Source organism: Plenodomus lingam (assembly GCF_022343315.1).
Source record: "Plenodomus lingam strain CAN1 chromosome Unknown contig_3, whole genome shotgun sequence".
NCBI lineage: Eukaryota > Fungi > Ascomycota > Dothideomycetes > Pleosporales > Leptosphaeriaceae > Plenodomus > Plenodomus lingam.
In genome coordinates, this window is record NW_027093944.1 from 766,271 (window position 1) to 789,181 (window position 22,911).

General features: G+C 50.3%; 8 protein-coding genes across 8 annotated transcripts; 5 read left to right on the forward strand and 3 right to left on the reverse strand.

Annotated features, from left to right (window-relative positions):
• Positions 1-306: 306 nt before the first annotated feature.
• IAQ61_007637 (uncharacterized protein) lies at positions 307-1,843 on the forward strand (the record flags this gene model as incomplete). Its single annotated transcript, XM_066097663.1, has 3 exons — positions 307-597; positions 652-1,163; positions 1,210-1,843. The coding sequence occupies 3 exons, from the start codon at positions 307-309 to the stop codon at positions 1,841-1,843; spliced, it is 1,437 nt and encodes a 478-aa protein (XP_065952160.1).
• A 1,246-nt stretch (positions 1,844-3,089) lies between these two features.
• Positions 3,090-6,803, forward strand: IAQ61_007638 (uncharacterized protein). Its single transcript, XM_003842172.2, has 5 exons — positions 3,090-4,157; positions 4,210-4,529; positions 4,580-4,860; positions 4,911-5,268; positions 5,317-6,803. Exons 1-5 carry the CDS (start codon positions 3,665-3,667, stop codon positions 6,487-6,489), a joined length of 2,625 nt encoding a protein of 874 aa, XP_003842220.2. The 5' UTR covers positions 3,090-3,664; the 3' UTR covers positions 6,490-6,803.
• Positions 6,804-8,063: 1,260 nt separating this feature from the next.
• IAQ61_007639 (uncharacterized protein) lies at positions 8,064-11,409 on the reverse strand. The gene is made up of 9 exons (XM_003842171.2): positions 11,203-11,409; positions 11,123-11,138; positions 10,743-11,059; positions 10,430-10,687; positions 9,052-10,370; positions 8,769-8,988; positions 8,262-8,716; positions 8,129-8,197; positions 8,064-8,077 (listed from the first exon to the last, which is right to left on the reverse strand). Exons 1-5 carry the CDS (start codon positions 11,206-11,208, stop codon positions 10,086-10,088), a joined length of 882 nt encoding a protein of 293 aa, XP_003842219.1. The 5' UTR covers positions 11,209-11,409; the 3' UTR covers positions 8,064-8,077; positions 8,129-8,197; positions 8,262-8,716; positions 8,769-8,988; positions 9,052-10,085.
• Positions 11,410-11,866: 457 nt separating this feature from the next.
• Positions 11,867-12,280, forward strand: IAQ61_007640 (uncharacterized protein; the record flags this gene model as incomplete). Its single annotated transcript, XM_066097664.1, has 1 exon — positions 11,867-12,280. One exon carries the CDS (start codon positions 11,867-11,869, stop codon positions 12,278-12,280), a length of 414 nt encoding a protein of 137 aa, XP_065952161.1.
• Positions 12,281-15,904: 3,624 nt separating this feature from the next.
• IAQ61_007641 (uncharacterized protein) lies at positions 15,905-16,524 on the reverse strand (the record flags this gene model as incomplete). The annotated part of the gene is made up of 2 exons (XM_003842168.2): positions 15,905-16,271; positions 16,415-16,524. The coding sequence occupies 2 exons, from the start codon at positions 16,522-16,524 to the stop codon at positions 15,905-15,907; spliced, it is 477 nt and encodes a 158-aa protein (XP_003842216.2).
• Positions 16,525-18,907: 2,383 nt separating this feature from the next.
• On the reverse strand, positions 18,908-20,134 carry IAQ61_007642 (uncharacterized protein; the record flags this gene model as incomplete). Its single annotated transcript, XM_066097665.1, has 5 exons — positions 18,908-18,939; positions 18,988-19,038; positions 19,090-19,528; positions 19,770-19,796; positions 20,132-20,134. 5 exons carry the CDS (start codon positions 20,132-20,134, stop codon positions 18,908-18,910), a joined length of 552 nt encoding a protein of 183 aa, XP_065952162.1.
• A 586-nt stretch (positions 20,135-20,720) lies between these two features.
• Positions 20,721-21,584, forward strand: IAQ61_007643 (uncharacterized protein; the record flags this gene model as incomplete). The annotated part of the gene is made up of 2 exons (XM_003842164.1): positions 20,721-21,014; positions 21,084-21,584. The coding sequence occupies 2 exons, from the start codon at positions 20,721-20,723 to the stop codon at positions 21,582-21,584; spliced, it is 795 nt and encodes a 264-aa protein (XP_003842212.1).
• A 500-nt stretch (positions 21,585-22,084) lies between these two features.
• IAQ61_007644 (uncharacterized protein) lies at positions 22,085-22,733 on the forward strand (the record flags this gene model as incomplete). Its single annotated transcript, XM_003842163.1, has 3 exons — positions 22,085-22,234; positions 22,412-22,514; positions 22,663-22,733. 3 exons carry the CDS (start codon positions 22,085-22,087, stop codon positions 22,731-22,733), a joined length of 324 nt encoding a protein of 107 aa, XP_003842211.1.
• Between the last annotated feature and the right edge of the window lie 178 nt (positions 22,734-22,911).

Below are 22,911 nucleotides of genomic sequence, written 5' to 3' on the forward strand. Positions count from 1 at the left end.
AGAGACCATTGTGCAGGGACTCGTCTGCTGCAGCTGTACCTACATGAGTAGCTATTTACCATACCACGCATGAATTCACAGGGTCCAGCATACCTACCGGCATGTACCGTACCACATAACTAGTACCTTCGTTGTTCGATAACACGGCAACTTGGCCGCATCACACAACCTGCGCTACGCGTTGGTTAGCTTACGTTCCGATTGCTCCATTATCCCCAGTAATCACGAGCTACGTCAAGACTGCTGTCCGTCGCTTTTGTTATTGTGCTGCTATCCTGACAGTCACGATCACTGCCATCGGACATCATGATAAGAAGGGGGAGGGCTGAAGGCTGGCTTCGACAGCCAATCGAGGCCCTGCCGACGTGGGCCAAGTTCCATGGCGTTGCATTCAATCGTGTCAAGATTGGACCGCTACCCGGATTCGAGGAACGAGGCTCGACTGTCATTGCAGACGGTGAACTCGAAGGAGGCAACGCTACACCTCTCCTAGTCGTTCCGAAAGACCTCATCATCTCCCGACTGAATATCGAGTCTTTTGCCAAGTCAGATCATCATCTTCGTGAACTTCTAGAAGCCCTTGGTGATTTTGGAAGGGTGCGATGACCCCCCACCACAATCAATTGACATTATGACTGACTCGTTCAGCAGACCACTCGGGGCTCAGTGCTTACCTTTCTGCTCTTCCAAGCGACGATTTGCTGTCCAGACACAAAAAACGTTGGTGTTTCGAATCCACTCACAGAGTACATCAAGTTTTTACCTGATGAACTTCTGCCAACCTTCTGGACAGAAGAGGAGCAGGAACTCCTCACTGGCACCACTCTCCAGCCTGCGGTACGTGCCAAGCTCAACAGCCTGCTACGTGAGTTCGAACTATTGCGGACCGCGACTGAGCCTATTGAATGGTGTGCAAAGTACTGGTGGCATGAAGATGCAGGTATCCTGACGTTTGATGATTGGATGCGTGTCGATGCCATGTACCGGTCAAGAGCGCTGGAGTTTCCAGGGGCCGGTGACTGCATGATGCCCTGCGTTGACATGGCGAATCATGCTTCTGGAGACGCTACAGCTGCATTGTACGAAACAGACAGTATTGGAAATGGACTACTACTTTTACGCCAAGGTAAACATATTATGCCTGGTGGTGAGATTACAATCACGTATGTAAATCAGAGTTCTTGGTTATCTTGACGCTAAGAAAAACAGGTATGGAGATGAAAAGGGTGCTTGTGAGAACGTATTTTCTTATGGGTTCCTAGAGGATGCCCTCACATCAGCAAGGGTTATGTTCTTGCATCTTGACATTCCGGACGATGACCCACTACGGCCAGCAAAAATGTACGTTTCCACTGCAGCACCAGGGTTTCGCATATTCGACAAGGAAAACGCAATTGGCTGGGAAAGCGACTTCATCTGGCTTGTGGTGGCCAACGAAGAGGATGGGTTGGACTTCAAAGTCAGGCAAACGGTTGATGGCGACAGAGAGATTCAGGCCTTCTGGAAAGAAAAGGAACTAGACCCGCTGAAACTTCGCGAGTATATGGAGGAAGATCCAGCATGGGATGTTTTTCAACTTCGTGCCACAGTTCTCTTACAGAATCGAGTCGAGATGCAGATGGAAACTCTGAAGCAAACGCAGGACGTGGACCGAGAGCCTGCCGTCCGAGATGTGCCGTGGAACCTTGCAAGACGACTTCGAAGTCTAGAGCTAGAGATGCTCGAACGTGCTGTGGCTGCCTTTGAAGCCCAAAAGACACACCTCATTCAATCCGACACGGTCCAACAGTACCTGGCAATCGCAAACGGCGAGGGCGTCAATGAAGAAGTCGACTTTTCGTGAGGGTGAAAGACCCCACATAGATGTATTTCTTCAGAGGGGCCCAAGACAGAGAGATGTGGCGGCTATAGACGAGATCATATATGCTGGTGGTGCCAGGCAATCTACTTTGCATCCACACGCTCCCTGCATCCATGTGCCAACGAACCATTTAGGTCACCCGGCAGGGCAGGCAGCGCGTCTATGATGGAAGGTTATGGAAGCATCAGGCCTGCACTATTCGTTTTCTAATTGTGGAACCTTGTCCATCCTGCGTCCTCAATCAGTAAGTGCATGTGGTTGAATGCTGGATGTTCTGAAGTGTCATTCGTCACGCCATTGGTCTCTGGTCGTTCATGATGTCCAAGACTCCAACTGCCTAGTCAGAAGACGTTGCATGTTAGAGTTAGGCCAGTATACCTTCATCGCTGGATCGACTAACAGTACCTTCATGAGCACCCACACAGAACTTCACCGGTCTTGAAAGTTGTTTTGCAGTCGTCATATCAAGTTTGCACGGCTAATGAGGCGCGGCTATGTCGACTAGTCTTCGAGAGGAATGGGCCTGATTCTGCTGAATGGTTGGCAGGCATCTTTCAGGGAAAAGTTCCTGGCCTATACGTCCATGCTACTATTACGATATTTCTTTAAGCGTCACTCTGTGTGTTCCGCAGCAACAAACAAGTCTACACAGCCATAGATAGATGTACAGTGAGGCTGGGTCGGTGGAAGGTCGGAAGCCTGGAAAGCCAGCAACAGCCTGTGCTCCAGTAGTTTCTACGAAGCATCACCTATGCATCCACTGACAGCAGCAGGCTACGCCCGTGATATGTCGAGGTACAATAGATCTACATCGTACATGATGGTGTTACATGGACGTTGATGATGGATGTTTGGGAACGAGCGGTTGGGTGGTGGCACAGCACGAGCAATCACGATATTCGGGCCGTCTCCCACCACGAAGATGAGGAGGACGCAGCTATCGACGCCTGTGTATCGTGTCGCTGTGAAGTCACGACACCCCACCAGTCTCGCTTCCATCGAGCCTGAGCCATGGAGGAGAAGAGATGAGGAGATTGCGGAATGGTGGCTGTTTTTGCCAGGATGGCAAACTGCTTTGGTTCGTACTAGGTACCTACTCTACTGACGGAGCAGGCGAACTTTTTCTCCCCTGCATGTTGATCACGCTCATCCTGATCTGCCTACTACTGTGCCCTCTGGTGTTGTTGTTGGGGTTTTGGTGGCGACTTGAATGGACGAAAAAGCAACGGCAGCGTGGTGGATGACAGGATAGATGGGTAGAGAGTAGCGCCTGTCCATATGACTCCATTGGTTTGCCCCGCAGGACCGCCCACAGATTGACTCGATCCCGGCTGTGGGCTTACCCCGGAATATCCCAAGCTTGCTGGGGTTATACTCTACCGTACCGTATAACAAGGCCTAACGTTAGGGCTAAGGCGCCGCTTCACGCCGCCTACATCTGCCAGCCCGTTCCCAATCTTCCGCCCACCCTTTTTCACTTGGTAGACACTCCTCCCCCACCACCCCCGGACTTCTCGTGTACCCGCCCCGCCCGATTCTACTTCACTGTTTCGTCGCCCATACCACTGCACTGTTGCACCGGGTACATCTTATCATTCTGTACAAGGACACGACGCTTCGCCGGAAAGACTGTTTGTCGACAGCGCGGGCAAAGCGGAGAGTATCGCTTCCTTGGATGACAGCCCGTGACACGACGCCATAAGTCACCCGCCCGCCGGGCCCGGCCAACCACCAGCACGCCCATCGCAATCGCATATCGCATATCAGCACACCCGACGCACACCACCTACTCCAACCGCCGCCATGCCTGGGATTCTGCCCATGAAAGTGATCAAAGTCGGCACAAGCTGTCAGTCTCGCATCGCCCAAGCGTGCGACCGATGTCGCTCCAAAAAGATACGTTGCGATGGCATACGCCCCAGCTGCACGCAATGCACCAATGTCGGCTTTGAGTGCAAGACCAGCGACAAACTCAGCCGTCGCGCTTTCCCCAGAGGATATACCGAGTCGCTTGAAGAGCGCGTGCGGGTCCTGGAAGCAGAAGTGCGCGAGTTGAAGGAATTACTAGACGAGAAAGATGAGAAGATCGACATGCTTTCGCGCATGCACTCGCATTCTTCAACAGCACACGCAAACATCAGGCGACCGTCTTTGCATTCACCCGTCCTCTCAGAAAATCGCGAGGAATCGCAAGAGAGGGATGACACGTTCAAGGTCCAACAGGCACCACTCCTGCTCGACGACGCCAACAACGATTCGTATTTTGTTGGTAGTTCGAGTGGACGGACACTTGTTGGTACGATCGATCCATCGCTCTAAGAGCCTCATCAGGCGCTAACATGGCACAGAGGCTTTCAAGCAAAAGGCACAAGAAACAGGAAGACTCTTCACTGACATTGACTCGGACGCATTCTTCGGCGCAGGTGCCAAAAGAACTGCACCGGATACTTCCACGCACACTGTCTCGTTCAAGGCTCCTCCTCGTCTCGTCTCGGACCAAATGGTCAACATCTTCTTCCAAGAATGGGCGCCTTTGTTCCCAATCCTTCATCGCCCGACCTTTCTCTCCCTGTACGAGCAGTATGTGGGCAGCCCTGAAACTACGACCGACAAAAAATCCATTGCTATGCTCAACCTGGTTTTTGGGATTTCGGCGCTCTCAAGTGACGTATGTACAGCGCAGCCGCATATGAATAGGCCATGCTAACAACATGCCAGCCTCGTGATGGTCAAGACGTTGACTCTTTTGAGGCCCAGTGGCAGAGCGCTGTGGAGAGCTTCATGATGCAGAATGACGTCGCAACCTTGCAATGCCTTGTCCTTGCCCAGATTTTCTGTCTGCTCAAGGCCGACTATTCTCGGCTGCTCAAGTTTAAAGGCCTCTCTATTGGTCTGTCGCAACGTCTTGGCTTGCACCAATCCCAGAAGCGTTTCGCCCTGGATGCATTGACAAGCGAGACTAGAAAGAAGGTGTTCTGGTCTCTGTACACTGTTGACTGGTTAGTTTTCAGTAACTTGCCTGTGATCATTATATCGCTGACCATGACAGTCTCTCTGCTGCCCATCTCGGACTGCCCAAGCTCATCAGAGAAGAGGATGTGCATTGCGAGTACCCGGTTGATGCTGACGACGAGTACATCACCGAGAAAGGATTCTTGCCGACCCTTCCGGGCGAGTACACTAAGCTGTCAAGTGCCCTGGCACTCTTTCGCATAACGCGCGTTCTGTCCAAGGCCCTCACCAAGCTTTATCCAGCGTCGGCCTCACACGAGATCTCTTTCCGTACTGTCGCATCGCTTATCGATGAGCTTGAAGACTGGCAGACCAACCTTGCGCCCCACCTCAAGCTGACTTTCGCGCAAGACAAGCCAAGTACCAATGTGACTAGCAGCAGATCCCCTGTTCTGGTATGCCAGAGTTCCATACCACACAGTACATGTACTGACATCTCATAGTCACTGGCATATCACCATATCCGTTCGCTCATCTACCGCCCAGTAGTCGCTGCCAACCTTGGCGACAAGGGTTCGTCGGCCGTAGTAGCCGTCGGTGATTCCTGCAAACACATTGTGCAGCTTGTTGAGCTCTTGGACGAACGCAAGCTTAGCTTCTCGTTCTGTCTCAACCGTAATGAAGTTCTTGTGCAGGCTGGATTCGGCCTTCTATTCCAGACCCTCGACCTCGACCGCGATGGCAAACTCATCAAGGATAGCAATCGTCTCATCTGCACGGTTATGGATATGCTTGAACGCGGCAACGCTACTGGTTTTGATGAGTTTCGTCGCCTGGGTTGCAGTATCGTAGCTGTTCCCCGAATGGAGGAGATGCCTGCACCTCCCCTTTCGCGTCACAATTCCGAGGGCCACATGCACGCGCCGTTGGACACATTTCGTGCCACGCAAAAGTCTCTCAAGGCCATCGCTGCGCGCTTCTCTCCAGCTGCTATGAAAGCACGTCAAGAATCACAGGAACCACGTCGCGCGACCCTCCCTGCCATCTCACCTAACATGGGTCTGCACACCAATCCATCATCGACGAGTCTTTCGTCGATACGATCGGAACCACCTGTTGCTCGCTCAGAACCAACATTGAGTCCGCTGTCGCACCGTGCATCATTCTCCATACCAAATCCGCACCGATTAAGCCAGCCACCAAGCCAGCCTCAGCATCGCAACATTGACTTTCTCTCCTTTGCCAACGATCCTCTTGGTAGTTACGCTCTGCAAGCCACACCGGGTGTCAAGTCAGAGGTTTCGATATCGGATTGGGAGAGATTACTGTCCTCGCTTGACAATGGCCAGACAAACATTTACGACACAATCTACGGTGGTCCACCTGCTGATGCGTTGCTTGATGTCGCTGGTCACTCTACCACTACTGAGTCGAATGCCACCTGGTCGCCAAATGCATGGAACTGGGGAAACTACAGCGAGCAAGCGCCCCCACCACAAAGCGTATTTAGCTTTACAGATGAAAGCCTGGCTAGCGGTGAAGAATTCAGCAGTGGAAATTGCGATTATGGCTCGACTCCTGGAAGTGATCGGTTATACCCAGGCATTATGATCCCAGGCGACTACGATGCTGCAACTGCCGGGTTGAATAGGCTAGATGGTAATTTTGGATTGTAATGTCTGAGAAAAGAAGAGGTGACGGTGCGCAGCCGATACGAAGACATGACAGAGATGAGATGGGTCCACGCAATGGATCGATTAGGATTCGAGGAGTTGGGTGCTTTAGCTTTTGCGCTTTCGCGTTCGCTTTACTTGAGATACCACGCCGTTCGCAGCTGCGAGATGAGCAATGTTTAGAGTTGTATATGTGTTTGTTACGAAGGGTCAACGCGCAAATGAGTTCTTACTGTTGTTACACACGGTTTAAAGTGCAAATGGAATTCGTTTCTTGGTATAATGGGATTTTCTATTCTGCCCTAAGTTATCGCAATACACGTCTTCCTCAACATGTCCATCTCCCCAGTCCCCTTGCTTTCTCATCTCACAGCCTTCACACCACCAACCAACCAACACCCACGAATCAAACCAACATAGACTTACCCCTTTGCACAACCGTCCCTTTCCTCATTGCTGTCCCTTTCATTCTCTTCCTCCGACCCGCCTGCCAACCGCTAAATAAAAAACACAGGCCGGCACCCAGCCAATCCCAGCACAAACAAGGGTAACAAAGCAAATGCGGGGCATATCACCTCACATCACCTCACACAAGCCTCCGCCCTCACGAAGGCTAAAACTCACCACCTAATCCGAAAATTCAGGCTCGCGTCAAAGCTCCGCGCACAACGCACACACGGCAAATATGCGGCTGCGGCCATGGATGCAGTGCGCAGTATCATACATACACTGGACAGGTACCCTGGATATCATCGTGGCGTGGGTAGGAGAGGTTTGGGTACGCGAAATGGCGGGCGGAGCTGGCTCCGTGGATGGGTGAGGTGTGTTGTCGAACCACCTGGTTTTCTTTTTCTGGGTCGAGTGTGTATGGGGAGGGGGCGGGGGCGGGAGTGGACGGATAGCTGGGGTTGGTGGTTATGCGTGTGTGCTGTAATGTAATTTGGGGGGTTAAAATTTTGAATGGAGATGGATGGATGGGGGAACGTACAGACGAAGGGGTTTGGATCTTTTCTTGGAGAAACACTCAGGATAGAAAAACTTACTATGTATGTCTGTACCGGCATACCATGGCTCCTCTATTCTCTCTCTCTCTCTCTCTGTCTCTCTTTCTCTCTCTCTCTCTCTCTCCCGCATACCACCACCTCGTAATCCACAGTGATCTACCCCTACACCAACGCAACACCACCCCATCTCGGAGCAAAGGAACTCTGCCCTCCTCGCGCCACACCCACACCTACCGTACACACCATGCCCATCCCTTACCCAACCTACAGCATAGTGTTGTACACATGCATCACGATCCCGCACGCCCATCTCCACGCCACCTCCCCCCAACCCGCGTTAGCGCAATCCGGGGTTAACGCATAGCGTCTAGCGCGTTGTTCCCATAGCGTAACAATTAACGAGTGGAAGGACGGACAGGGGTGTTAGTGGATGGCGGGGTTGAATGCGGGGAAAGACGGAGAGTTGGATGATGGGGGGTGGTCTGTGTGTTGGTTGGGCGGTGGGCGAGTGGTGGGTGGAAGGTTTGAGGGGAGTAGGAAGACTGTTGTACGGTATCTTTAAGAGTAGGTAGATTGTTTTTTACGGTGTAGGGACACTTTCGTAAGTTTACGGTTAGGTAGAATGTCTGACAGAGTAGGAATACTGTTGTAAATTTTAGATCAAGGGATTGTTTTATGCGATTTGGTACACGCAGAGTTGCATACCAGTAAGTGGTGGGTTTTATACTGAAAAGCTCGTGGCTATTGTATGGTAGATACTGATTGTGGTAGGATGTTGAGCATGGTACATGGGGGTTGTTTTGGCTGCGGCTGCGGCTGCGGTGAGGATATGACATGATATGGTATGGTGTGGTAAGATGAAGCAGTAAACGTTTTTATTATTTGTGATCAAGAAAAGAATTGCGATTGAACAAAAGGATGGTGAGAAACATCCATGTCCCGAGGAACTGTGGGCTGCATTAATTGGCATGTTAAATTGGTATGGGATCAAGGAAATCATGTATACGAGGATACCGTTAGATTGTATTGTGCTGTTCAACAGTCGTAACACGTTCCGGTATGCATCTATAGTATCTTCCACTTCTGTCACTTTTGCTATCCCGCCATGACCCTGAGCATTGTTCAGTTGCTCGGCCCTCCCTGCTCGTTCTACCACGCGGATGATGGTTGGCCTTCTTCATACTAGAAGATATGTCTGTCCTTTGCTAGACAATTTACGGCTTGCACTGTTTAAGGATTTAGTAATAAACGCAATGGAGAGGAGAGGACTAGTCTTACGCATCTTATGTGCTAAATTAAATTAAAATAGCACATGTAAAATAATCATATTGCTATAAAGGACAGGCAGATAGGAACTTACACGTTGGTTCTTATCATCCTTTCCATCACATTCCATCAGCATTTCAGGAGGTACTTGGACCCCTGATGTCGCATTACTGGGGTGGTAACATTCCCCTCGCCAAATATACCTCAGGTTTTTATCTTCAAGCTAACTGGTCTATGCTAGAGTTAAGAATACTTATTCTGGAGGAGTTACGTTGTAATGGTGAGATGAACATACATAGTATGCTGGGGCTTGTATCAAGTAGAAGAAGAGAATTTTAAAAGCCGACTTATGTATGTTCTTGATCAAAACTTATTAAGACCGAAAGAGGCACCGTGGAGGATGGTTAGCAGTGAGTACGCTGCACGTACATGATGCAATTGATATTTTCATCCCTCGATATCCTTATCCTAGAGGTGGTGGTATCGGATGAAGCGGAGGAGAAGGCAAAGGAGAAGGAAGAGAAGGAGGCAGAGGATGTCACAAAACATACGTTCGATACTAGTATGATACCTAGTCCGACTGGATTGAGTTAGTGTTGTGTAGTCATCACTTCAATTCTCACAACACCAATGGGGTAACTTTGATACAGACGCTAGTAAGAATGCGGACCAACGTATAAAGATTCTGAACTCCAGGACTCTACACAGTAGGCAGCCGTCACACTTCGATCAACGCCATGCGCATCTCGAAGCTGACCATCGCGATCTTAGCAGTAAGAAGCTTGTGTGAGGGATGATAAATTCCTGGGGCAGGTTTCATCGAGTTGCCTGCATATTAAAGCCGCAGCCCTAGTGATTTTGGCCGAAAAAGTATCTATCATTGGCTTTTCTACTCTAGGCACTCTGTGCGGCAGCTCGGAGAGTTTGCACAAAGCGAAAGATTTGGTAAGTACATCAATGTGCGGTACCCACACATCGGTCCATCCGCAGTCACAGCGAGATGGGACGTGGGGTGGTCGTAGGTATTGTATAGCCGATGCGTCGGGCCATGCGAGGTTGACTGCAGAGGTGCTGGAGCAAAGGGATGGCCAGGCGTGAGCTGACTAAGACCTCGGACTCGGAACGTTCCGGGTTGTGACTTGAGGTCGGCTGTTTGTGGACAAGGGGACATGGGCATCTTCGTCAAAGCCTCGGGACCCGTTACTATCCGTTGGCGGGCACAAGGCAATCGGTCGGTAAAGTGGATGGGCGGGGTGATGCTCGTGTGCAGGGTGCGGTACAGCAGTATATCTTCACCTAGCATGTGGTGGCGATAATCGTGAGGATGTGCTAGCGTAAGAACTCTGCATTGAGGTAGTCGACAAATACTTCCTTGATCCTTGCCTTTGAAAAGCTGTGTTGACGGTTTAGGGCGATGAATTGGCGGCGTGTGCGCTGGAGTTGGGGTAGGGTCATTGGTGTTGCGGGCAGCTCGATGGGCTTCTCAACGCCCTCGACTGTAATCTGTCCACCTCCTTCTCCTGCATGATCTTTTTGGTATGTCATGATTTGTGCAAGGATGTCGGACGTCGTCTTGTCCAATTCGTAGAGGTAATTTTGCTCCGTCGCAGGCTTCTACAGAATACTGTAAGTGAGTGAAGTAGGTTCAGTTGGACTAGCGTCTGGGTACGTACCAAGACTGTTGCCAGATTTGCTTTGACAACCTTGCCTTTACCGTCGCTTCCTATCAAAGCGTCCCATATCTGATCGCACGGTGGGGCAGGATCTTCCTCGACCACGATGAAGAGAGGACTGTCCCATCTTGTCATGCCATTGGGCTCTTCATAGCGGAAGATGAGATTCTCAAAATCCTCATCCTCGTACGCTTCACCCTTTTCCCTGTCCTTGTTGTTGTATTCGCGACATCGATCGGGCTGTGTGCCTACGTGCAACTCTAGGACTATCAGCTCGCTGGCCGACGGACAATGGGGCTAGATAGGTACTCACCACGCAGCTTGGCGTCTGCAGTGCCTTGGCCTCGCAGTATAGTTGGTATCGAAAGCCCTTGATGTAGTTGAGGCCATCTGCGATAACAATGTCGTCGCGCGACAAGACCCTCTTGACGGCAGAATATTCTTCCGCGCGAGCATCCTTTTCGGCTTTCGCAGTGTGGTATACCGTACGCGCAACGCCGAGTGTTTGATCGTTGATCAGATGAACTTTGAGGCGATTGACGCGTGCATCGGCCGTCGAACTGGCGATCTTGGACTCAAAATGTTCCTTTAGCTGGACGGCGCGTGTTGACTTGCCCGCCTTGGGGTATCCTTTGTTGCACGTTAGCGCGCCTGTGTGTGAAGGCGGGGGAAGGGGGGGGGCGTTTTCCATACCTGATATCAGGATGAGCTGCAGACGTCAGTTCCTCTGTGTGTGTCTGTGTGTGTCTGGAGGAGATGCGACGACAACTTACAGGCATACTTGGAATGCCGCGACAATACGACAAGAGAAATACCTCGCAAGGAGGGCCCGAGTAAGCCGTTGGTGCAGATCGCGATCCAGGACACTTTTCAGGCGGTGGTCTCCGTGGTTATCTGGCAGAGGGTCAATTCTCGGCAGATTTTCCGTGCTGTGACGCAAGGCTCGAAAACTGCAAGCCTCGGCTCATATATTGCCGATATCGACTGCCAATTGCCCACCTTCTCGTCCATCGTGCAACCCAAGCTGCAACTCACTCTCCCAACTACGCCCTCCCGTCTACCTCTACTGCCTCTTCTGCCTGTACATCGAAAGCCTGCTGCTGTCCGCCTCCTTCACCGCATCTTCTGGCCTCTGTCCCCCCCCCCCCCCCCCAATTTGCTGTTTGCCCCAACTCGGCAACATCCTCCTCCCGCGTGCACAGCACATCACTGGTACCGGGCAATTAGAGACGTTTTGTTATTCGCTACCAACCTTCTCCCCACCCGGCCAACACCACTTTAACCTGCTACAACACCCGCTCGCCTCGCGCCGCTGTTAATCCACCGTGACCTTCAGCCCGTGACCACCTCTTCCTGCCCTTCCTGAAGCAGACAAGAGACCACCTTGCACACACACACACACACACACAGAGAGAGAGACGGAGAGAGAGAACGAGAATGTCCAACATATCATACAAGGCCTCTGCACGACCCGCCTTTGCTCCCCTTCAGTCCTCCACGGCCTCTTCACCCTCCTCCTCCTCTTCCTCCTCAGGTTACAGCACCACCTCCACCACGTCGACTAGATCGTCAACTGCAGCCTCGGCGCCCCCTACCTCGCCCTCATCAAGCCCACAGCAGCAGAACATGTTTGCTTCCTTGAACCAGCAAACTCAGCAGCCCAGCCACCAACAGCAGCGTATGCAGGCGCAGCGACACCCAAGCTTCGAATACCAGCCTAACCGGGCAGGCGCAGGTCAGACTGCCGCTGAGACAACAAATTTCCTCGCACAGACGTCACTGCTTGCTGAGGCAGCGAAACGAGCCCAGATGGCTTGCGTCATGCGGGATCTCGACGGCATGGAATTGTGATTTGGCCATCCTCGACGACGCAGCATGAGTGCGCTGTCAAAGGCCATCTGCCTTGATGGCCTTGCCTTTCTCAGAAATTTCTACAAGAGTGGAAGAGCATGCCAGTCCGACAGTATCTTCCAATCTCAAATCAGAGTGGCTCCGTAGACAGCACAGTCCACAATTTGTCACACCACTCCGCACTTTTTTCACGGCCTAATTTCCGGGGTCCAACAACGAACTACACTTCTGGTCATCCTGTTGAGCATCGCCACTTGCCTTTACTTCCAACTCCATTCTGGCTTGTACATATTGCTCGACCTTTTGGTTCGACCCACAACACTGCATCAAAGCCCGTTTCATTGCTCGGAGTTTCACGGCGTACAGACTTGAAGAAGATTTGATTTCAATTTCACATGTCAATTGTTATCTTCCCGGCGATAGATGCCGTGGTTGGCCTGACCGGAGGTGTCTCCTTAGGTCAACGCACTGGGCAGCCGTAGATGGATTATGCATGCACTTGCACATTGTAGATAATCGAGAACTTAGTTTTACATTGGCGCCTTTGTTTAACCTTGGCTACTGTATACGGTACAGTCTAGTCTGCACGTGCAATTGAACTGAGTGCTTACATTGGGTTTGCTGTTGAAGCTGCCGTAACGACAGTCACCCATCAGTCAGGCATCGAGAATAGTACCAGGTGGCTGGAAGACTAGTATGAGTAAAAGCGAACACTCTTTGCGTAAGAAAGGCTGAGACCAATAAGCGGAGGTCTCTGGTCAATCTCCTATCCTGTATATGCGCAATACTAGTTCACATGTAAAGCAAAATATCTGACCTCATACACGACAGAACTGCGCTTTCGAGGGTATCATTCAAGCTACCAATCCAGTCACCCAATTCCATCTCTCCACTCCATCCCCACCCACTCTCAGAAATCACACGCCTGCGCCAACAATTCCGCCAATTCCTCCAACGCCGCCTGATCCACCTCGTTAAACCCATTCAACTCTGCACAATCCACATCAATAATAGCCATAACCTGCACATACACAAATTAGCCCTCTCCCCATAACCTCTGCCACGAGGAAATATTTACAACAACAACAACAACAACCAATGAATCATTTGAAAAAAAAAACTCACCTTTCCATCCTGAACAACAGGCACAACAATCTCACTCCGACTCGCCCCGTCACACGCAATATGTCCCGGAAACCTATCCACATCCCGCACCACCAGCGTTCTCGCCTCCTTCGCCGCGGTCCCGCATACGCCGCGCCCAAAGGCTATGCGCTGGCACGCCACGTTGCCTTGAAAGGGGCCGAGTAGGAGTTCAGAGGGTAAGGCTGGATTGGTGAAGTAGAAACCGGCCCAGTTCACAGAACGCGAGGGGGTAGGGAGACTGTGGTATGCGTGCCAGAGGAGGGATGCGGTGTTGGAGAAATTGCTGTGGAAGGAGGGGGTGGGGTGTTAGTATAGCTAGAAATGCGGAAGTGCGGGTTTTGCTAGAATAGTCTTAGGTTTCGGGGGATGGTATGCATGGTATGGTAGGATGTATGTATGGATGGGATAAAACTTACCAGACCTACAACACATTAGCAATCGTCACACAACCCCAAACCAACCAAACACACAAGAAAAGAACCTTACATACCCAGTTTCTCTGCCCATCACACAATAACCGCGCCTGCTCCAGAACCTGCGCAAACACCTCCTTTTTACTCAAGCCCGCCGCAAACGCCGAAGAATCAGCATGGACCTAGAAGATGTCACATCCTACTCATCAGCCCCTATCTCTTTTTTTTTCTGCTTCCCATAGACAGAAATACAGACGTGTGGACAAGTTCATCCATTCTCGTACCATTGTTGCCGTCGCACTTTTGTGAAGTGGTCGAGTGAGATGGAACCAAATGGGGGGTGTCGGGGTGCACTAGCGTGTCTGTTTGGGGCTAATGTGGGATTTTTCACACAGAGAGAGTCGGTTTGGCTGTGCGTGGTGGTGGGATGTCGTGGGATGCAGAATGCGTGTGAAAGGAAGAATTTGATGGTTTTCTTGATGTCTTTGTTTTTTTGTTTACTAGGACGATCGGGTAGGGGAGACGAGAGAGAGTCATTTGGCGTGAAGAAGAAAAAAGTTTAGAATGGCGTCATTCGGTTGGTTGGTTGGTTCGTGCGACTGGGCCGCGATGACATGGACCCCTTTATAGAGAGGGCTGCAAGGGCGTGGGGAGGAGACTGTCTGGTTTGAATTGGGCTTAAATTGCATTCTGGACATGTTTTGCTCTTGTCAAGTTTTCCTGGAGCTCGCGAAACGATGGTGAGAGGAGAGGCGTGGTCAGTAGTCTTGGGCGATTAGTATGGTAGCTTTGACCCGAGTATTGAGGTAAATCAGGTGGTTTTATAGAAGCTGATTGTACTGCTTATTTGTGGGTGGAGATTGTAGGGTCTATGTGGAAGGGAAAAAGATTCTGCAAAGCGTGACAACTGAGTCCAGCGCCCCAACTCATCGCATTAAAAGGAAAGAAGAAGAAAAAGTATCAATAACCGGAATACCTAGGTTACCGGTAATCGGCGACCTCCGAGTGGAATCGTATCTAAAAACATGAAACTATTCTACCAGCCACCCACACCGTCCACCACTTTCTCCAACAAGCACGTCGGGCTTGCACCTCACATCCAATTCATGGAGTCATCAAGCTCGGCAGTCCAAGGACCGGGCCCATCATAACGATCGCGAAAACAGCCAATCTCTTGCCTGGCGAACAGCCGCAGACTCAACCTGTTGGCGCACCAGCTTCTCATCTACTCGCCCGGCCTGCACTTGAGCCGCTTGTTTCCTTAGGCCCTCTGCGTCCCAGGAGCCGTTGGACAGATACAAACCTCAGACCGGCAATGTCTACAGCAAGCGCGTAGTCCAAAGTCTGCCTGATTTTCTCCTTCTGCATGGTGTATGCAGAGTATTGTTCATCCCTAAAATCAGGATTGAAGCAGTAGCGTAGATACGATTGTCTACAGAGCATTAGCCATTGTTATGGGTTTTGTTTGGGACATACAAGTTCTCTCTTATATGTTTCCTAGAGCTTCAATGAGACTTGGAATGTGCTATCATGGACATCGATAGAGACAATCATATCTGCTTGATGGGCAACCAATGAGTGAATTCGTGGATGAATGTGTCAGGCCTGCACCTCAAAACCAAGGTCTTTGCAAGACTGCTAGTCATGCGCGTGTTTGACTCACTCTGATGCTGAGACGTAGGGTTACTTCCACCAAGCTTATGGTTTACTTTCACCATTACATTAGACATGTATGGCTCCATGCCTGTTTCATATCTGACAATCTGATCGCTCTTTGGTTAAGACACCGGGTGCATCGAGTGGATGTACATTTTGGTGGTTGCTTCTTCGTTGTTCAAACCATCTTCCACTACGGTAATAAGAGGTAGTACAAGTGAACACTGCCACCTGGAGAGTTCGTAGATCCCGCCGTTCTTGCCAGCTTCTATTGGGAATTTTGAGTCGGCGGTCTACCTTGGGCTTGCCCTCCGATGAAAACATTTTCGAGGTCCAGCATTGTGGCAAACGGAATCATGAGCATAGTGGAGGCCATTGAAAGCTAAGAGTAGCCAGGCTAGTAAGCCAACTACATCAGCGGATCATCAGTGAACTTGTGTGCAGTGCGACTGACAAGGTCTAAATTAGATTTTCCCGACTGAGTTTCTACGCTCCGAATATCTTCAGCTTCAATGAGCTCTCTGCTCTTCCCTAGAGCGTGTACCACATGGTCCAACATCTCATCAACTAACTTGTCGGGCAGAATTCCACTACATATCTTATACGACACGATTCGAAGATATTCTCGAGCATAGTAAGCTAGATCTTTGTTGGTGCCAACATCGATAGCCTCCCATTCATCGTCGAACAGCGCGGTAAATTCCGATTCCAAGTAGCCAGCTGCGTACAAATTGGATGGTGTTGAGTCGAGCTGACCTTGTCCATCTTTGAGAGATCTGAGAAAAAAACAAAGACTGCTTTTGAGAGTTGAGCTTGGGGTCAAGGCCGAACACCGTCTTCTCACGGTGCTGTGGCTTCTTAAGTCTTCCAAAAACAGAAAATTGATATCCCAAAAGTATCTGTAACGATTTGACGTAACCTTTGTTCGCTGATCTGGTCGCAATTGAGTGACAGCCTGATGAAAGAAGTCAAATAGTGACTGATGATATCAGTTCTGGAATTCGAATGCAGTACGCTTTTGTAAGGCATCAGGTGATTTTCTGCAGCTTGTCCGTCCATCAAGAACTCAGCTATGCCCGGAAGAAAACTTCTTGTCTTGAGATTAGAATACACCGAGTTATTATGTGTTATGATCGCGACCACAGCACAACACCCTAGGAAGAGTCATGAATCCTATCAATGCTGTTTACAGTCTGCAATAGAACGTGTAAATCGTGTGACGCTCCATCTGCGGCATCTAATCGCACCGTTCGTAGTAGTCGGCAACTTGGTGAGGCTTGCTGGCGTTGCTTTGTTTGTTCAACATTTTACCGCACACTATGGTAGACTTGCTGAATATGTAACAGCATGTTCTGACCATCGCTGGTATTAGCCCTTTGATGGTGAGGAATGGCGGCAATTTCGCGGTCTACTGCTATGCCTAGGTACAAGTCGGGATGAAAGTGTAATGTCTATCATGAAAGGCGCGAAGCAGCGGTTTGGCATTGGTGCAGAACGATAGGTATACAGGCCATTCCAAGACCGCTGTTCTAAAGAGGTTGTTTTCATGTTACAGTCATTCCTACGTACACGAATCTTTCACACTGCAGTCGTTGGTCATGTGTGATGGGCTAGCATTGTTACGTATGGTACAGTGCATAGAGGTTGCATTTGCGCTCATCTTGAAGTCATCAGTCATAAAGTGCAATTTGTTGCAAGCATCAAGTACGGTACGGTACCTCATGATGTCAAGCTCGGATTATGGAGTTGCTTCTGCTGGTAGACGCGACGCACCAATATTGTGCCAACTTGGTCTTTTTGTCGGCTGATGATGGAGTGATCTCTTCGCCTCTATACTGGCGAGGAGTCTTGTAGTCATAATAAGGATCTTATGGTCGTGTTCGCTTTATTGATCATCTGTTCCGCGGTCCATGCCGCGCATGAGGTTCCAGGTGCGGTGCACTTGCCAAGTTAGTCTTAGTCTGGTGGGTGACGGTTCCATACTGAACTGGCTAGCCATTCCACTCCATTCCACTCCACTCCATTCTAGTTTTGTACAGTATACCTGTGTCTCCAATCACTATTAATACCGAGGTACTTGGAGTCTTAGACCACAGCTGGAAGGAGAATCTTGTATCTAGGCAGCAGTTTGACGTATACAACTGAAGGATCGTTTAGCATGACAACATCACCCATCGCAATCTAGGACTCCTCGAATCCTCCAAATCACTTGCAAAATCCGATGTTGTAATATCTTCATCTTCACGCTGAATCAAGTGCCCCGAGCGATCGGAAATGTTCGGTTTGACCGCGGCGCTACTCTCGGGTATAATTGGTACGGTATTCTATCCTTATTGCTCCAGGTACGGCATGTGCACAGAGTATGGCTCGTGTTGGAGGGAACTTCGTATACCTACCATTCACCACCAAGTAATTATACTTTATCATTCTTACCAATGCGGAAGAATGCAAAGGTACTTCTCTGCTGCCGTCACGTGCAAAGTGCATGCTTGTACCTTGACGTTTCGATATTCTGTTAGGTACCTAGGTAGAGCAAGTCCATCTTTTTTTTACAGACCGACTGACTGAGTGCCATGATGGGTAAATCAACGGGCTCAGAGAGCACCTATGCCCACAGCCCGCTTCACCATGGCAGTCAACATATATATCCAGTAGCAGGAGTACCATTACGACGCTGCCCGTGTTTTGTTTCGCCACTGTGGTTCCCATGTAAACTTAATTGCCCGACTACATCATCTACCCGTCGTTTCGTCCCGTCCCGGCCCCCAAACGGTCGATCCGCTGCACGCGCAAGCAAATAAACCTTCCGATAAAAAGGCCCTCTTCTCGAGACACAGTCACATGTTTGTGATGCCGTTCAAACCCATAGTTTATTGCCTACATAGTCCTACTATACATATGTGCTTTGCAGTTTTGCAACAGATGTCTACCTGCCATTGGCGCGCGGCTTGCTGGAACAGCGCGGCGGGTGGTCTGAGACTTGTACCGCTTTTCTCTGGACCGCTGCATGCTTGGGTCCTTCAACAGGTCATTTGATCTTCCCGGACGACAATTGAGCTCACTTTGGGCATCATAGACCGGACGATTCAGAAGACTGCATATCCACGTTAGATTAGTAGACTACCTGATTGATGTCCACACTCTACTGCGTAATGCCGCCCAATGTCTGCAATTCCCCGGTCAAAGGCCATTCTCACTGTGTTCCAGACTGTCGTCGAATGTCACTCAGCTTAAGGACCCGCTTATTCATAAAGCGATGGATGTCTTTAACCATTTCATAGCTGGATAAAATGATAAACTACAGTAGCCCGTACAGGGGGCCAATCGCGAGAATGAGTAAAATGCATGACTTCCAATCGTTTACCTACTCAACCAAGATGACTGGCTCGTATAGGGCTGTGACATCTTGGCGTTACACTTTCACTACAGTATTCTTTGATCCATCTTGACGAGTCAGGCCGTGTAAGATAATTGGAACCAAGGGAAACTTACCTCCTAAAAGATCCGCAAAGACCTTGCCATCTGATATTTTCAAGCCTGCGTCTGGGTTTGTTAATAATAAAATTTACAATCAGTCTCGCAGTCTTTACGTACTTCCAAATTTAATCTGGTAATCCTCGCCTTCCTGGTTTGCAGTAACGGGCTGGGCCTGCTCCTCGCTCTCGGTGCCAACCTTGAACCACACGACCTGCTTTGGAGCAAAACTCCGATCCTCGACCCGTTTGCGTGAAAGAATCCATTCTCCGCATCTCAGTCGGCCCTCCTTCAACGTAAAAATTGCAGGAGCACCGGGGCCAACTGTAGCCTGGCTAAGGCTTTGCCCGCTGTTACCTATCTCAGCGATAGCTTGACCATTGATCTCGATCTTGAAGGAAAAGTCAAGACTGTCCATTCTGTTGGCCGAGGACATTTGGTAGAAGAGTGAGATGAAGAACACGGTAGCGACGATCCAAAAGAAAGGGCGGTAATTAGAGGGGGCAGGCATATGCGGAGATGTTTCGTGGACTGGTTGGAAGCTGAAATGTATCGATAGCTGTTGTGTTGATCAGTGAGTTGTGTGAAATACGACGTTGGATCCCTGTGCCCGTTGAGCTCCGACTACCGAGCACTCTCGAGTCTCCATATTCTCCCTTACCGTTACATGGATGCTCCCTTACATGGTCATTGGTAGTACCGTAGTAGTACTATAGTAGTAGGTACTCGTACTAGTACGGTAGTCTCGCGACTCTCGCCTCTGCCCAAGTCTGACGCCATCGAAAAGTCTTGACACCTACCTTAATGAGCAACGGTAAAAACGATCCCTACTAGCAGTTGCAGATGCTCAGTACGAGGTTGTGGCTATAACTGGTCGGGATATCTTGACGATCGCAACTCTTCGTGGCCAAAGCTCCTGGCATTTAGATTTGATACCTTGCCAAGCTTTCGTCAAGTCTTGGCTCTTGCCTATCTGAGCAGGTGCTGTCCGACGACAGGCCCTCAGTTCTCCCCAAAACTTGCCAATACATCCACAGACTGTCCTTGAATGTGGATTCGAGTTGATTCACGCGGGCCCCTAACAATCATGCGCAGGGCTCCGGGCGCATATTTTCTTCTTTCGCAATCAGCCATATCAGATTGCAAACAGGCAACTTCGTACCATGCCAGGGGCAGATTACCGCATCCGATTGGCAGCACGCTGGCTTTTGCCATGAACTTACCAGCCACCATAAAACAACACTGGGCTTTGCATTGGATGCATGGCTTATGTTGGTAGAATGCAGGTACGCCTAGGAGAGGCAGCCCGACCTGCAGTCGGAGAATATCTCTCGCAAATGCTATTCGCGTACGAATGAGCTTTGGGGCTCTCAACTGCCGACTGCATAAACGAAATCCTGGAAGCTTGTGAGCTCAAACTAGGTACCCGAAGATACCAGGACGCGGCTATCAATAGACCAGTCAATGGACTCCACACCGAGTTCACAGCTACATCACTGACTCAAGCCGACTGATATGCCAAGCGCAGAAACACCGGGGACTATCTTTTGAAGCTTGTGGCCTACCATAACTGTTCTAGATTTGTTGGATACACGAGATAATTAGATTGTGAAATACGAAGTCTACAATACCGGGAGCTACTGTTCAAAGTATAAGAACAAAAGCAGATACCCTCTCCAACACATCACTCATACCAGCCGCTTCTTTCCTCTCTCCAGCATTCGCTCAGCAACTCCCAACGGATCATCAAGATGCAGCTCAAGAAAGTGCTCATCACCCTTGCGGTCCCCGCCATCTGCATCGCTGCAGCTATCCCCACTCCTCAGGATCCCGTCGAGCCCGACTTCCCTGAAGAGCAGGCCGAGGACATCGTAGGCGGAGTGGCAGCCAGAGCTGGTGATGTGCCATACATTGTGTCTGTTGCTCTCAATGGTCAACATTGGTGTGGTGGCTCGCTCCTGAATGCCAACACGGTTGTCACAGCTGCCCACTGCATCGAGGAGGGGGCCACTGCTGCTGATTACTCCATCCGCGCTGGATCTCTTGTACGCCATCACCATTCTAGTCTTGACCACAATATCAAGCTAGGATAGAATGAAGCTAACGTGTTATAGGACCGTCGCTCTGGGGGCGTAGTATCCCAAGTCACAAGATTAATCCCCCACCCTGAATACAACACCGGACTTACCGACAACGATGCTGCCATCTTCAAGCTTGCCACTCCCGTTCAAACAAGTTCTTCCATTACCTACGCCACCCTAGCCCCCGCAGGCAATGACCCTGCCCCTGGTTCCACTCTCACAGTCGCGGGATGGGGAGATGATGGCAACGGTAATGCACCCGTCCGCCTCCAGAAGGTTGACGTGCCGATTGTCGACCGCGATACTTGCCGCAGCAACTACCCCCGCAACCCAGTCAGCGAGAACATGTTCTGTGCTGGCTTCACCCAGGGTGGCCGCGACTCGTGCCAGGGTGACAGCGGCGGCCCCATCTTCGACACTGCTAAGACCCTCATCGGCCTTGTCTCGTGGGGTGGGGGTTGTGCTCTTCCCAACAAGCCTGGTGTGTACGCACGTGTTGGCACCGTTGGCGCCTTCATCCGTGCCAACATGTAAAGAGCCATGTGGAGAACACGGCTACGCTCCGCTCCAGATGGGGAGTTGCATGGGAAATGCTAGGAATGAGACTGTGACGAATGTACATAGGAAACAGGGATGGATGTAATATGTAAATAGCGAAATGATGTGATTGGTTTGGTTAATCTACTAGTTAGCACTCAAACTAAGAGACTTGTCTTCCATAATCTCGTGCCCAACCAGACCTTGCTGCCTTTTGCGATCATCTCCCGCAATATCCTAGAACAGATCCTGACTTGGAGTCAAAGCTAGGTCTCACAAAGGGCTAATCCAGATAGGTACTCAACAATCACGTGCCTTCGCATCGCGCCAAGAACCTCTCTACGCGCCGCAGACGCGTGAAATCAAGTGGACTCCACATCCCACTCTCCCACCACACCACCAAGACCGAGACCACACACCACAATTCCAGCAAACCCACAATCTCATTGACAAACTATCCAACAACAGCAACAAGAAAAATTCCCCCACAACAAACAATGGACCACCCGCAAACCCCGCGCATCCTCGCCCCCCACCTCTCCCAATTCCAACACCGCATCGTCCGCATCCTCGGCAAAGTCGTGCAATTGCGCGGCGAACAGGCCGTCATCGATGCAGGCGGCAACATCGACGTTGTGCTGAATCGCGTGTGTAGTTTTCCCTTCTGCCGCTTTTTCGTTTTTTTTTTTTGGTGTGGAGTTTGTTGTGCGCATGTCTGTGTTTGGGCTGGGGTTGTGTCGTGTTGCGTTGACATACTTGTCGTTGAAGGATACTATTTCAATCAGACTGTGGATTGAATACGCAAGAATACTAAACTCCTCCAGGACTCACACCTAGCCGTCGGCCATGCCGTAGAAATCATCGGTAAAGTAGATGGTAATCTCCATGTCAAGGTGCAAGCTGCCACAGATTTTGGTACTGGTGTTGGTACGTTTCTATTCCTTGATTCCCTTCTGTCCTCTTCCCTCTTCTTTTTCCGCCTCTTTTGGACGTTTTCGTGCGGCGTGTTTTGCTGCAGTTTTCATGTGAAATGTAGTAGTGCTTGCTAATCACGTGTTTTCCTCTGTCCTGACAGATTTCAACGCGGCGAATGCGGTCGTCGACGCTACTCATCGGTATAAAGAGATTTTCTATGATGGGGAGTAAGGGGATGGGAGGGGTTGAGGGAAGATCGATAGGAATGGGATGACTATGACTTGCGAGGTGTGATTGAGGAGATGCATAGAGCACAGTGGGCGAGCACATTGGGTTTTTCTTCTAAACCGTCATAGTCGCGCTCTCGATACGATGATAGCGTTGATTACTTCTAGCTCGATTCGGACAT